This window comes from Vidua macroura, chromosome 3 (assembly GCF_024509145.1).
Source record: "Vidua macroura isolate BioBank_ID:100142 chromosome 3, ASM2450914v1, whole genome shotgun sequence".
Lineage (NCBI taxonomy): Eukaryota > Metazoa > Chordata > Aves > Passeriformes > Viduidae > Vidua > Vidua macroura.
In genome coordinates this window covers 70,106,737-70,120,749 of record NC_071573.1, presented here as the reverse complement: position 1 = coordinate 70,120,749, position 14,013 = coordinate 70,106,737, and the positions used below count along the sequence as shown (strand labels likewise).

The window sequence follows — 14,013 nt, the reverse complement described above, 5'->3', positions numbered from 1 at the left end:
GGGGAAGGAGTTTAACCTCTACAATGGTTACCAGGCCTAGAAAAGGAAAGATTGTGGTCTCTTCCTGTCACAGCTGACACTTTCTTACTTGAAAGATTAGTAAATTCTGGCTCGTATGATTATTCTAGTTATATAAAGTGTGGTTTTAAGATGTTTTAAGATTACTGTGGGCTTGGTAAAAATAGATGACCTCTACTAAGTATATCGCATTAGTAATTACTCCAGTGGTATAGTAGTTCTGTCAGATGTTTTTGATTTCTTCTGCAAATCAGGTTATGAAAATTGGTAGCATAAAAAATTATTTCTAGCTGCTGTGTTTGGCATTCCTTCAGTTGTTCTGGATGTGCTGTTATCTGAATTGGGGAGCAAATTAAGTATTATCTTCTTTTTAAGCAGCTGCCGCCTTCTGATGTTTTTCATGTAACGTGGTTTGTTTATTTATTTTGTTACAGGATTTGGTTATCCGTATCATCTTCATTCTTGGTAATTTAACAGCAAGGAATGACCAATCCCGGGAGCAATTTTTTAAAGAAAAAGAAAGTGTTAACACCTTGACATCATTATTCCAAACCTACTATGAACTTGATTTGAGTGCACTGACATGGCACCATGATAGAAAAGGAAAAAAACACCTAAAGTATCCGTCAGAAGCAGAAGATGTTCTGATAAAACTGATAAGAGTGCTGGCCAACCTCTCCATTCACCCTAGAGTAGGCGCAGCTCTGGCAGCTGCCCATCCTGTTGTAGGATTACTTGTTACAGTACTAGGTAATAAAATTTATGTTGTGTTTGTTATCTTTGTTCAGCCTGTAAGGAGAGTTTAAGACTTTCCATTGCAAAAACCCCCAAAGTCAATTGGTTGATATCCATAAACTGTTTTATGTAGGAGGCCTGCTTGAGATAGTGGAAGCATTGCTACTTTGGTACTGACTTTTCAGTATCTGGGGAAAGATGTTGTAGAAGTCTTTAATTCAGTAATCAGATTTGCAGATAGGATCATTAAAGATAAGAAAACAAATTTTATTTTAAACATTTCACTGAGAGTTAATATATAAGGAAAGTTTGTTCTTATCAGGTGGTATATAGATATGTTTGGTGGTGGCTTGTTTTTTTTTAAAGGTTTGCATTTTTTGTGACTCTTTTGGACTACGTATTGTTTCTCTTCTCTGTACCCATAACTTTCAGCCTCTTCAAAGAATTTTCTCTTACTTTTTTCCTTCTTTTTCAGTCTTCCAACCTTTTATCTCTTTCAGATTGGAAGAATGTCTCCCTCCAAATGGAGGATTAGGATTGCAGTTCCTTTACCACTTACTGATCCTCTTGTAAATCTAATTACAGACTAGGGCTGGTCTGTTCTGCCCATAACAGAGTTTAACTGTGACAAGATACATGTTAAACAGCTCAGTATATTTTACTGTGTAATGAGAACATTAAATATTATGTTAAGGTAATCAACCTGATTGTACACTGTCTTACCAGTCATGAGGGAAGAGACAAGTCAGACTCACAACTTGGTTCTGTCTCATGGGTTGAAACTGTCTTAATGATTTTGTGAGTGCTTTTGACCTTCAAAGCTTCTTTCTGCTACCCTTTCCTCTTCTGGAGCACTCTAGCAGTCAGTTTACTACAAAATGTTCTGTCTCCCTATGAACTTACCCCTCTTTTATTTCCTTCACTCTTGGCTTCTGAGGCCAGAGACCTCAGACAAATAAGTCTTTCCGACTTTTACACAGGTTAACATTCTGTCAGAAACTCTGTGAGAAAAATCTTTCAAATATTGTTGAAGGGATTTTTTACCATTTTTTTTCCTAGATACCTGACAGTTCAGTGGCAGTTCAGTTCAGTCCTTGGCATTTCTCTATGTCTGTCACACAGCCCTGTTTCTGCATGTGGACTCTCTTCAGCGCCATCTTAAAACAGCAAAGAGGATTTGTAAAATGTCTTAACTAATTTAATTTTAAACTTTGTTGCCTAAGTCACAATGATTTCTGTAAATTAATAATGGGAAAGAATGGTTTTGTATTGCCATTTTTGGATCAGGTGTTCCTGTTGGCTTCTGCCATGTTACTGAACAACAGAAGGTTTGACTCTAGTAGTGGCTGTGTAAACTATTACTCAGTTTGCTTCTGGGATCTAATGCATTGCAAAATTAGACACATATGTGTGTTTATCTACATATGCATATGTTTTGGGTTTTTTTTATTCTTAGAATACAAGTCAGTCGATGCCTGTGAAGAGCTGGTCATCAATGCTGCAACAACAATCAACAATTTGTCCTACTACCAAGTGGAGAATTCTGCAGTTCAAGACAAGAAGCTACACATTGCTGAAAGTAAGGACGTTTAAACAAGTACTTTTTGTATAGCTTTTAGAAAGTAGAAACATTTTGACACAACAGAATGTAAAGTCACGTAATATTTTGTGGTATTACATTGCAGGAGTATAAAGTTCATAGGGCTAAATTCTTTCAATAATGATTTCCCATTTTTCTTGAAAACTATGACTTATATGAAAATAGTTGGGTTGTTCATGAAACCCCTTCTTTTCCTCCGTAAAGGAATTTGCTGTATTTTTTTATTTTTTGTTCAGCAGTTTTTGCCAGATTTTTTCAAAATCCATATACCTGAGCCAAAATAATCATGTTGTTTTTTCCTTCTAATCACAGTATGGCAAGAGGTTTTTTCTTCTTGTTAATTTCTATACCTGTAAAATCAGATTTCTGTCTGTTTCTGGCTTGTAAATCCATTGGCAATGTTGTATTGAGTAATTCTCTCCCCTCTGACATTGTGGACTACAATCAGTTATGTGTAGGAACTGTCCTGACTTCTGGGACTATTGTGTTAATGTTGTACAAAAGGTAGAGAGGCTGTGTCTTGCACATCTCTCTGTCTCAATAGACCAGACACTGGGGAGAAACAGAACCTGAAGTTCACACAACAGGTAGAATGAGGAATAGGAAAAAATATCCTGGCTGTCAGCCCAGTGCCTGGACTGGTAGACATCATATTCTCTGTAGGTAACATCTCTGCTGTTCTGTCACGACTTATTTTATCACCTATAAGCCAGCTGCCTCTTGTTGCTCATTGGAAACAAATTACTTCTGTCCTGTTTGTTGGCATGTGGAGGTAGTCCCATCACCTTCCTGAACTGAGGAAAGAGGAAACCTTTTGTTGCAAGACCAGCAGGCTTTCTGCTCCTGCAGGCATTTTGAGAATACTTGCTGTTTGATATGAGTGGTAGTAGACAAAATCCCTTCAGATGTCATTTAAGACAAGTTCAAGGTGTGTTCAGGATTGCAACATCCAGAGGCAGAAGTAATGAGGACAAAGCCAACCTCCCTTCTATATTTTTTTCTCTCTTCTGTCATATGAAGGGCTAAGGGTTGACTTACTTGAATCCTCTGTGTGATGGACTGATTTTAGTGTTTTGCTTTGTACTCACAGAAGACTGATAAATGTAACTTGTGCAACATCACTCCTCTGCCGTGCACCAAAATCCTCCATGATGGTAGCTCTTTTTAGGAAGGTCTCATTCCTACTGCTGAAGCACACACTGATCATATGTGAAACTGCTAAGCAGAAAAGCAGCAAGGAAGTGAATGCTTCAGACTGGGACAATATTAAGTAGCTGTTTGGAGAAAATGTGTTTGCTTGTTACAGCAGCACTGAGAGGAAAGAGCTAATATCAGAAAATAATTTGAGCTTTAGGAGACATCCCACCATAAGACCATCTGTTCAGGATTTAAATCAATTCTCTTATAACATTTTTTAAATTATGTCTTCCTGGATTTTCACATGAGCCCACTCAAAACTGCATAGCAAAACTGGCTCCTGTTATTACAACTGTGCTTAGATTGTCTCCATAACTCCTCGTTTGTTCCTTTCCATTTAGTCCTATATTGGAGCTCTTTGTTTTATCTTCAAAGCTGTACACAATTTTGTTCTTGTTCTGCCATCAGCTCACCCCCTTTGCTGCCACCAGACAGACAGACAACTGCCCCCATTTATTACATTTATTGCTGTTGCTGTTTGCATTTTGATATTCATTGATAAAAAAGAGCCACGTATTTGTGATTTACAAATTTTAATTAATTTCTCTGCAAACCAACAGTGCTTTTGAAGCTGTTAATGAGTGACAATATGGATGCAGTTGTGGAGGCTGTCAGAGTCTTTGGCAATCTTTCCCAGCATCATGAGATCCGTGAGTTCATCATGCAGAAAAAGAGTGAGTTACTTTTGCATTTGTAGGAGGTCTATTTTTAAATGTCCATGGTTCTAAAAACAAAAGATTGTTAATAAGTTGTCTCAGTTAAATCAGTCTTCTCTGATGTTTTTCAAATTAGGCAAACATTAGAATCCAATAATAGTCCTTATAAACAGCATTTTATTTCAGTTTCATTAAAATGGAAATATTGGGGTAGGAAAAATATACCATGGTACTTTCACAAGGTAAATGCTACAAAAACTCTGGTTTTCCTAAAGTTTCAAATTTGAAATTTCCCTTTACTCAAATAGCTTTTCAGATCCTGCAGGTTAGTAGTGATATGATATAAAATTAAAGTCCAACTGAAATCTCATTTATGTTCATAATCTCCGATTTTTGATTGCCATATTCGACAGCTTGTTAGCACTTTGTAACATGTGGCTAGGATTTGACTGCCTCAGCAAAGACCTCCTGTTTGCCTCGGGGTGAAGTAGGATGCAAGTCTTCTTTGCTTTGGGTATCTGAAGAGCTTTGGGGAAAATGGCAACTCCTAGCTATCCACAGAAGGTGCGTCATCAGCTTAGACACCAGTTCACTGTAAATGTTTTGGTTTTTTTGGTCTGCCTCTTGGTGCTGAAAGTGAGGTGATCATGTCACAGTATGCAACTCTTTGTTCCAAGGGTGGCACATCACGTATTTGAAGGGAGAAGTGACCCTTAGTAGCTGGTTCCTGGTGAACAGTCTCAGTCAAAGGACTAAATTTTCCAACTGGGAGAGACTGGTGTTTTTGTGCCAAGCTCAGGAATTGCTGAGAGGCTTCCTCACAGTGAGGCCAGCCCAGCTCCCTGGCTGGGGCTGGCTCCACAGCTTCGCAGTCAGTGCCAGCAGGTGTTGTGGGATGTGGCTCCCACAGGAGCCCCAGGCTGCTGCACTTGCAGCTGGACTTGGTGCAGTCTGGGACAACCCTGCACTCACAGGGGAAAGAACTTCCCCCTCTGAGTGCCACATGCCAAATCCTTGCAGTTTGTGCTGGGATGGAAAGTGGGGGTGATACTTTCAAGAAATAAGCTGCAATTCAATTTGGTCAACTTAGCCTCTTCTGATGGGATTTTCACATTCCTTTGGTGTATTTTTATTACTAGAATTTCTGGGTTGTTGTTTTGCAGGAAACTGGTGTTCAGCATGATGTTGCTCTGTCATGCGCCTCCTCTACAAATGTCACAGTAATACGCTACAAGGGTGACGTTTTGGGTAGCGTATTCTGCATTTGCCTGCTTTCTAATTAGTGTGTTGTAATGCCACTTGTATGGTTAATCCATCTTCCTAGTAATATTGTTTCCTTCTTTATAATCCAGTATACAAGTTCATGATTGCTTTGCTCGATTCCAAGAACCGAGAGGTGTGTTTTCCTGCCTGTGGAGTTCTGCTCAATCTCACAGTAGATGAGAACAAACGAGCTTTTCTCATGGAAGAAGGAGGAATTGGAAAGTAAGTTCCTCATTGTGCTTGAGGAAAGGTAATTTTGAGTAGTTTAGCCAAAAAGTTTCAATTGGATGGTTTTTATCTGGGGCCAGTAGCTTGTAATAAAGATGCCAGCATACTTTAGATACTTAGTATCTAAAGTTCTTGGAGAACCAGCTTTTCATAGGCGCCCAACCCCACAGAAAAGTCTCCCAAAGACCCCCTGTGATGTGATTCAGCAGAGGGTACCATAGAAGAAAGCAGCTCAGGTCTGGCTTTTCAGCAGCTGCTTGCGCTTGGCTTAACTGGATCCTAGGTGGGCTACAGTGAACAGCACAGTCAGAGTGTGTCTGGGGCAAGTGTGAAGGTACTTCAGGAGCTGATAAACCACATGGTCCATTGCAATTTTTGTAACCACTTGGTTCTGTAGGGAAAACTACCTGATGTAGCCATGCTTGGCAGGGAACAGCTTCAGAGTCTCCTCTCTCTGGGACTTCAAGTTTAAGGCACTATAACATTGTAAAGGATATTAGACCTTGAAAAACCACCGTGGATGCAACACTTGTGGCTTTGATGTTCAGATAATAGCGGACCCAGCTTAATTGGAGCAACATGAAAGATCATGTTCCTGTGCTTGTAAAGCAGTTGGTACAGCCCAGAGTTATGAAACAATATGCCTCACTTTGAAATGCTTTCCTGTTCATACATAATATAATTACTTTTTTATACACTGTAAACAATGCATAGTCTTCTCGTCCTTCCTTCCCATGTTCTAGTTAACTTTCAATATAAAGCTGGCAAATTGAATAATAAATGTGAGAAATCTCTATTATATAGAATATTCTGTAGCCTATAGAATCATATAAATTCAGAATTTTCTATACTGTGTCTGAAAATTTGTGAGAGAAAGAGCAAAAAACAATAACAGCATGGAATGAATCTAGAGAATTTGGAAGTGATTGTTAAGGAGATCATCCTGACTGTGCCAAACCAGCTCTATAGATTTTTGGAACTGAGGTTATTGTACCAATATATAGTGGCCCAAAGAAAATAGGGAATTAGTCTTTTCAGAGAGTTAAATTAAAAAAAAAAAAAAAATAGTGCAAGTTCTTTTGGCTTTTCATTAGATGCCTCCTGTTGTTCCACAAGGACTGCCTTCAGGGAGGAGAAAGAAAGCAAACCTCTTTTTGGGTGGTCTTCAATGTAACTGATACTTTCAGCCATACCTGAATATAGTAGTTATCCTTTACTAATCAACAGAATATAAATCTCTCTGTGAAGTGGAGAAGTGAGGGAAGGAGGGGGTCCTAAGGTTGAAGAAGAGAACAGCAGTGAAGGATTACTGTTGGAGAGGTCACCAGGGACACCTTAGTAAAACAGGCATTTCTGAGAGGAGTCCCTTGGGAGTACAGCCCGAGGAGATGCAAGAATGGGTGAGATAGGCAAAATTGTGAGACTTCATTGAATGTGAAAGGTAATTCTTTGATCATGGAAGTAGCAAATTCCTTTGGAATTTTTTTTTTGTTGTTTTTTTTTTTTTGTTTGTTTTTTTTTTTTTGTTTTTTTTGGTTTTTTTTTTTTTTGTTTTTTTGTTTTTTTGTTTTTTTTTTTTTTTGTATGATGATTTGATGCGTAGTCAGATGGGTATTCTGAAGCTTTTTCTGCATTCCCAACACCTTTTCCAGATGAATCACTCATGACTGATAAAGTTTGGCTCGGATTGCAACCTCTGCTTTAGTGGTAGCCACAGATTTGGGACAGTCACATATTGTAATGAAATTTGATGGAATTTTGGTGACTTTGAAATGGTTACATTTGCAAAGTATGTGAATGAAATTGATCAGGTGGGTTAGAAAGTTACAGAGGATGGGCAGCTGCGGGCAGGCACACGCATGTGTAGACAAAAGGCATGTCCACAGCCTTGGGGAACTGCACTAAATGAAAAGGGGGAAGTTACTGAGGAAGAAAGTAGCATCTGAAGTTTATTAATGTAGAATTTTCCTGCAAACTTCCATGGAGCTTGCGTACATTTCTAGACTGCCAGCTTTTGAATAGCTGAAGAGTAAATTCCATGGAACAAACCACTGGCTTTGTTTGGTACTGTCAGGTTGGTTGACTGCTTACAAGACTTTGGGCCGGCAGATTGGCAGCTCTCGTGTTTGATCTGCAAAACCCTGTGGAACTACAGCGAGAACATGGCGAGCACGGCCTCCTGCTTCGGAGGAAACGCCAACGCACTGCTGGTGCTGCTCACAGCGCTTCTAGGTGAGACTCATAGTCTTGGTCTCTTTTCCTCAATAAAAGAAATGGAAGGAGCAAAATTAAAGCAGGATTAGTTTGGGTGGGAAGTCTGTCGTGCAGCTTTCAGAGGGTGGCCAGTGTGGACTGTCCAGCAGCACAGTGGCCCCTGTGCAGCACACACTGGGCCCCTGGGGATCGTGGCATTTCTGGGGTGCAGCAGGCTGACCTTGCTGCCTGGCCACCTTTCTTGGCTCTCCATGATCTCCTTGTGGGCAAGGACAGCATCCTTACAATTTCTCATCTGCTCCCTAAAGCCAGGAAGGGTGTGCTCATTGCTTCACAAGGCTGAAAGGTTAATGTAAAGACCTTCATTTGCTTACCCAGTGGGATCTTTTCATCCGGGCATTTACTTTTACTTCAAATTTTACATAGTTCAGTGGCTGTGTAATAGTCTTGTAGTCAGTATATATAATTTTCCTCCTTTCGTTTTTGAGCAATGCTTTGCTTAAGATTTTATTTTGGGTAGGTCACTTGCAATTATCTTTAAAAAAATCTTTAAAACATAAATCAAATTGAAGGAAACTAACTATATTTGATATGGTTTTAATTGGGAATTGATTAAAGATGTGTACTTATGTCAGACCCAGACAGAACGTGAGATCTCTTGGTCTCTTTTGTTGTAGACAATCAGAAAAGTGGGTGGATTTGTGAGGATTTTTTTCCAGTTTTACAGCAGAATTACTGATATTCACTGCTGTAATAGTTCCTTGTATTACATTCTTTGCTATGATGGACTTTATCTTAATGTGTGCAGTAATTCCATCTATTTATCTGAAAATAGCAGCGTTTCAAGGTTATTACTGCACTTCTTAACATTCTGTAAGAGATTTACAAACTTTACAGCCACAATCATGTGTGAATTTTCTGGCACACAGCGAGGGGTTTATATCTTTTTTTTAGAAAGCACATGCTTATGTTTTCCTCTGCATTTAACACTGCTTATTGAAGCAATTGATTTGACTGCAGAGTTCAGGCTGGATAGCAATTGTAACTCTCACTGAATAGTATAACTGGAAGACACACAACTGGAAGTTTGTGTACAATTGCAATTGCAGTTACAGTTGTGATTGTAATGCAGCTGTAATGGTAATTAATTAGAAATAGGTTAGAATTAAATCAGAAGACCAGTCATTCTTCAGAGTCATTCTTCTTTAGTAAGAACAGGAGCTGTAGAAAAAGCACATCTTATTCATTGGATCTGGTTCCTCTGTGTGCAGAGAGCCAGCAAATCTTAGTAATAGCAGCTGGTTAATAATGTCCTACATCTTCCTCCTCCCATTGTGTCCAGTAACAGCCTTGAACTGTCATTGCTCTGATTCTATCATTCAGGAAGCAGGAGGCAACTGCTGACAGCCAGTGAACTGTACTTGAGCGTCAGCACACTCTCAGGAAGCGGAAAAAGTGGAGCATGGCACAGCAGACACCTCGCTTCACCTGCTGTGCTTGGCCTCCTCCCCTTTATTTTTCCCTCCCCCATCTGGCACAGGATGACAAAAGATACAAGAAGCAAAAGGGAATGGAAGTGGCCTGGAAAGATGTTGTGCCCAAGAGAAAGGCTGGACAAAGGGCACTATTTGTTTTTCTTTTTCCCTGCCCGATCCCAGCAGCCTGGGATGTAGTGGCCCTGCTTTCCAATGACACTTGTCATTCACCTTCTTTCAGCTGCTGGACTTTCATGTCACTCTGCTGGCTCAGAGCTTCTGGAAGCTGCTGTTCCCAGGCCCCTGGCAGCAGCTTTGCCTTGGCCCAGGCCCTCACGAGCAGCGGTGGAGATGAGCTTCTGTCTTGGGAACATTCTTCTGTTTGGTCATTCACTGAAAAGAAAGTTTCTCCCTCTCTCTTCAGACATTTTCTTGTGCTGACTTTTACCTTCACTATCAATTCCAGGAGGTTATTTGGGAATCTCAGTCCATGTGAACTCTTACATGACATGACAGAGCTTTCAGGGCTGCCAGCCCCTATCTTGCTGGTGTTTCAAGGATGGGCAGCCCTTGCAGACTGCAGGAGTCTGCACTCCAGTCTCCAGTTTCCCCCACAGTATGCAGGCCCACTGTGTTTGTCTTGTTCCTGGGCTTGCAGCCAGCACATATGCTCTTTGGCCAGGACCCAATATTGCTGGTTTTTGAGGAGAGTCGTGGGAAAATTAAATTATCTGAGGATGCACAGCTTGCATGCGGAACACTGATCCTCGCTGATCCCCAGCGTTACTCACGTTCTGCTTTGGGGAATTTACTGTTTCAGTTCAACACTTCAGCTTTGAACTGCTTCTGACCTTTGTTCTTGTAGGCTGGAATTCTCGACCTCAGTGATTCCATAAATATTCAGTTGAATTCTGGGGAGCACAGCTGTCTAATAAAAGGGAGAAATGCCTCTCTGTGTTTGAACAGAGTTAATTTGGGTGGAAAAAAGCAGGAGTAGGCAAAACAATTCTCCTTGAAAACAAATCCCATAATCCCTTATTTTCCACTTCAGGGTCTCTGGCTTCTCTGCTGCTGAGATTGATTTTAGGTATGTTGGGTTACTGTGCCATTGATAGAACAAGAGCTAGAGGGCACAGGGCAATAAGACAAAATTCCAATTAAACATTAGGAAAAGAGATTTCCATCATGGTGGAACAGGCTGCTGTCCTAGAAGGTGTTCAGTACTCAATAGTATACAGACTAGAGCAAACTGATACATGGTGACTCTGCTCCAGAGATTTTTTCTAACCTAAATTCTCCTACAACATCATCAAATGATGTTGATGATGTCAGAGGCTGGATTTTGTCTCTGATTACAAGCTTTCTTCCTGCAGGGATATGACATCCTTCTTGAAAGAATGGGTGTTCTTTTCCTCTTTATTTTATTACGGAAAGACTCTAAATGTCATCTCCTTACGAAAGATTCCCTTTTGGAATCTTTCTCACAATCAGGCTCTGTTTAGTTTTAGTAGTTGCAGTGTAGTGGCATAGGAGCCAAGTACTGTTTGCAGTTGCTGGTAACTTTGTGTGACCTGGAGCCCATCTCCACACACAGGAATGTCATTTCCTCCTCCATACCTGCCTCAGCTCAGGCCATCTGATCTGCACAGGCACCTTGGCATGCTTTTGGATGGGAGTAAGTGCTGTTGGAGCATCTCTTTTCTACATAAAGTTTGACTCAAAATGTGGGTAACTGAAGTTTCTGTTCAGCCCCAAGTTGCCTAAACCTGCTGTGACTGTGCAATAAGGTCCTTTACAGAGTTATTTATTTAACACATTGTGAATCTGGTGCTTTTTTAAAACTGTAGGCCAAGGGTTAAGTATTGCCCTTTTGGAGCAGGATTCTACCTTCATTTTAGGTCTGTTTATGGCCTAAAGCCTGTCAACTATCCTTCTGTTAAACTGTGTGAAAACATTTGTTCACATTATCAGTTGTGTTTGTGGATTCCTGATTCAGGAGAATGCTTCTGATTGAAGACTGATTTGTATTTTCTCTAAGAGTTGGTCTCTTTGCCATATCCAATGCTAAGAAAAATGGAGAGGAAAAAAATGACTGATGACTTCCTTTCATCCCTTACATTGTCTTTAATAAAGACTGTCCTGCTGTTTTATTTTTGAAATTTGCAATGAAAGGAGGGCATCAGTAAATACAGTAACTAGCATGGCTCAAGTTCCTTCAGTGTGAGAGCAGATACAGTTTGAAAGAGTCTCTAGATTAGTAGAGCAATTTGAGACAGGAAAAACATAGTTGTAGTTAGATGACTGGATTGCTTACCTCAGCAAAATTGCTGTGGGCAATATTGAACCCTGGCTCCTTTCCAGACTGGCAGTCACAGTAAATGATCAGTCTCAGAGACAGTTTTTGTCTCAGAGACACCTGTGAGGTGTGAGAATAAAAGAACTTGCAGTACCATTTTCACTGTTCTACTGACCTTACCATCCTTTATTTTCAATTAAATCTAAGATCCTCAGAGAGTGATGCTTAGCTTATCTCAAGTGCAGTTGTTTTTAAGGCATCAGCATACACAGCTGGTAAGCTGTATGTGTCACAAAATATGTAATTGAGTATATTTTTATTTGGAACTGATGACAGTGTTTCCTTGATTACAGATGAAGAGGTAGAGTTGGAGTGCAGCCTTGACAGAGATATAAAGGAATGCCAAAGAGTATATTGGGAAAGAGAGTTCAAACCTGTGGCAGAAAAACTTCTTGACAGAATTCAAAGCCATCAGTCTTCCAGCTGAGTCTATCACTCCATTTTAATCAGTTGGGCGTTTTTGTCAGGTAAACTGTATATTTCTCATACACCTGTACATTGCCAGTGGTAAGCTTGTTGGAGAGCATGACTATTTAAAAAAAAAGTCAGAAAAGCCTGGCATTTATGTACTGGATGCTATCTTCTGAAGAGCTTGTATGAAATCTTTGCATGTGTAATTACTTTTTACAATATAACTGAGCTGATGTAGCAGCTGTTCAGTGTGACTTGTCTAGTAATTGCATTGTTTCTTGACTGGAAAAATGAAACAAAAAATATTTGCTGAACTTCTACTTTTTAAAAGGTAAGTTATGAGTGAGTACTTCGACTCTGTGGTACGAAAAATGCTGTGCAAACGAATGTTATGTTACAGGAGTCACATCTCACCTACAGACTTTGACATGCTTTTACCTTAAGGAACTTCTGTGACAGAGTAACCCGGTGCTGTTGGGGCATTGTCCTGTGTTCCTTCATGAGCTTCACTCTTCAGATTGAACGCTGTCGGTGGTCAGGGAAAGTCACTCCCTTTTCCTTCTGACACTGGGGGCTAGGGTCTAGGGTATCCCAGCTAACCCAGCTGCTGGCTTGATGCTTGTGGGATGTAGGTCCAGCTGTGCTGGTCTTTCTTGAATTGGGACTTCCCATCTTTAGGCAAAACACCCATATCCCTGATGTCAGAAGATTTTACCTTCTTTCAGTTGGTCCCATGCTCCCAGGAGCCACCTGTGTGCCTCTTCTTCTCAGATTTCTTAGCCAGCTGTCTCCTCTGAACCTGTCTCTCCATCTGTGGGGCCATAACAAGCCTCTTTCTCCCTGTTCCCCCTGACTGCTGCTGGCTTGTTTATTGCTCAGTTTTCATCCTTGCAGCATGTAAAAGTCCCCGCTTGTAGCGCATGGATTAGCTCAGCAGGCGCATCACTGGCCTCAAGCACTAACAGCCCAGTTGGCCACAGCGAGCTTTCCAGACCTGACCCATTTCTCTCTTTCCTGACCTCAGATTACTGAGAATAAGCAGCTCTGCAGGGGCTGCCAGGCTCCTGCTCCTGCGGGTCAGCAGCATCACGCTGGGCCATGCGCAGCAGGAGCGGCTCCAGCTCCTCTCCCGGGAGAGGCTGGAGGAATTTATTGGGAGGCAGCGATTCGTAGCTCCCTCAGTGGCACTGTTCTCTCCACCTTTGGTAGTGCCCAGACCTCTGCTTCCAGGTGAGGAGAGAGGCTGGGAAGTAGTGCCATGGTAGAAGGGCAGCAAGACTTCTTTCCTAGTTTAGATCCCTGCTTTTATGGGGCAGGGAAAGAGAGATTTTGTGGCCCAGGTTTTGGGAGTGGTGAGGAGGAAACTTCAGTGCAAGTGATATAATTTGCTCCATTCTTTGTGTCTCAGCAGCTCAGGTGTTGTGCCCAGCAAGGCTCAGCCCTGCTTTGGGAGCTGGTGTGGTGGCAGCCTCTGTCACGGCAATCCGTAGGAGAGAAGCGCTCGGCATTCAGTGTGGTTTGGCTCCAACAACAGCTCTGCTCAGCTCAAAAATATCTCAGTTATCATCCCTTCTTTTGCCATTTTAATTTCAGCTGAAGTTGAAGGGAAGATAAATGGCTTCAATGTCCCAATTTTTTTCTGGGAGAAAGAATGGATTTGCTTTGAGAGAGTATTAAAGAAAGGATGATGGGTAAGTAGTCCCTGTGGGGAAGAAGCTGGAGGCATTTGTTCCTGGCATTTGTGTCACAGCAAGGCAGGCAAACATCCAACTGTGCAGGGCAGGGCCGGGGCACTGGAAAAGGCCTCTGTGGCTAAGCCCTGTTAGCAGGACTAATCAGAATTGACAAGGGCTGAATCTG

The 14,013-nt window shown here is 41.2% G+C and overlaps 1 protein-coding gene across 6 annotated transcripts in view; it reads left to right on the top strand.

Moving 5' to 3' along the window:
- ARMC2 (armadillo repeat containing 2) overlaps nucleotides 1–14,013 on the top strand; it is a 69,008-nt gene that overhangs the window by 49,044 nt on the left and 5,951 nt on the right. For 2 of the 6 annotated variants that reach the window (XM_053972241.1, XM_053972239.1), the window contains exons 14-19: nucleotides 453–768; nucleotides 2,210–2,332; nucleotides 4,111–4,224; nucleotides 5,559–5,691; nucleotides 7,772–7,929; nucleotides 12,036–12,209. In XM_053972241.1, coding sequence (XP_053828216.1) covers nucleotides 453–768; nucleotides 2,210–2,332; nucleotides 4,111–4,224; nucleotides 5,559–5,691; nucleotides 7,772–7,929; nucleotides 12,036–12,169 — 978 coding nt within the window. In that variant the 3' untranslated portion in view covers nucleotides 12,170–12,209. Of the gene's footprint in view, nucleotides 1–452; nucleotides 769–2,209; nucleotides 2,333–2,897; nucleotides 3,013–4,110; nucleotides 4,225–5,558; nucleotides 5,692–7,771; nucleotides 7,930–12,035; nucleotides 12,408–14,013 lie in introns of those variants that run through there. The other 4 variants (XM_053972242.1, XM_053972238.1, XM_053972243.1 and 1 more) reach the window with 4 other exon arrangements.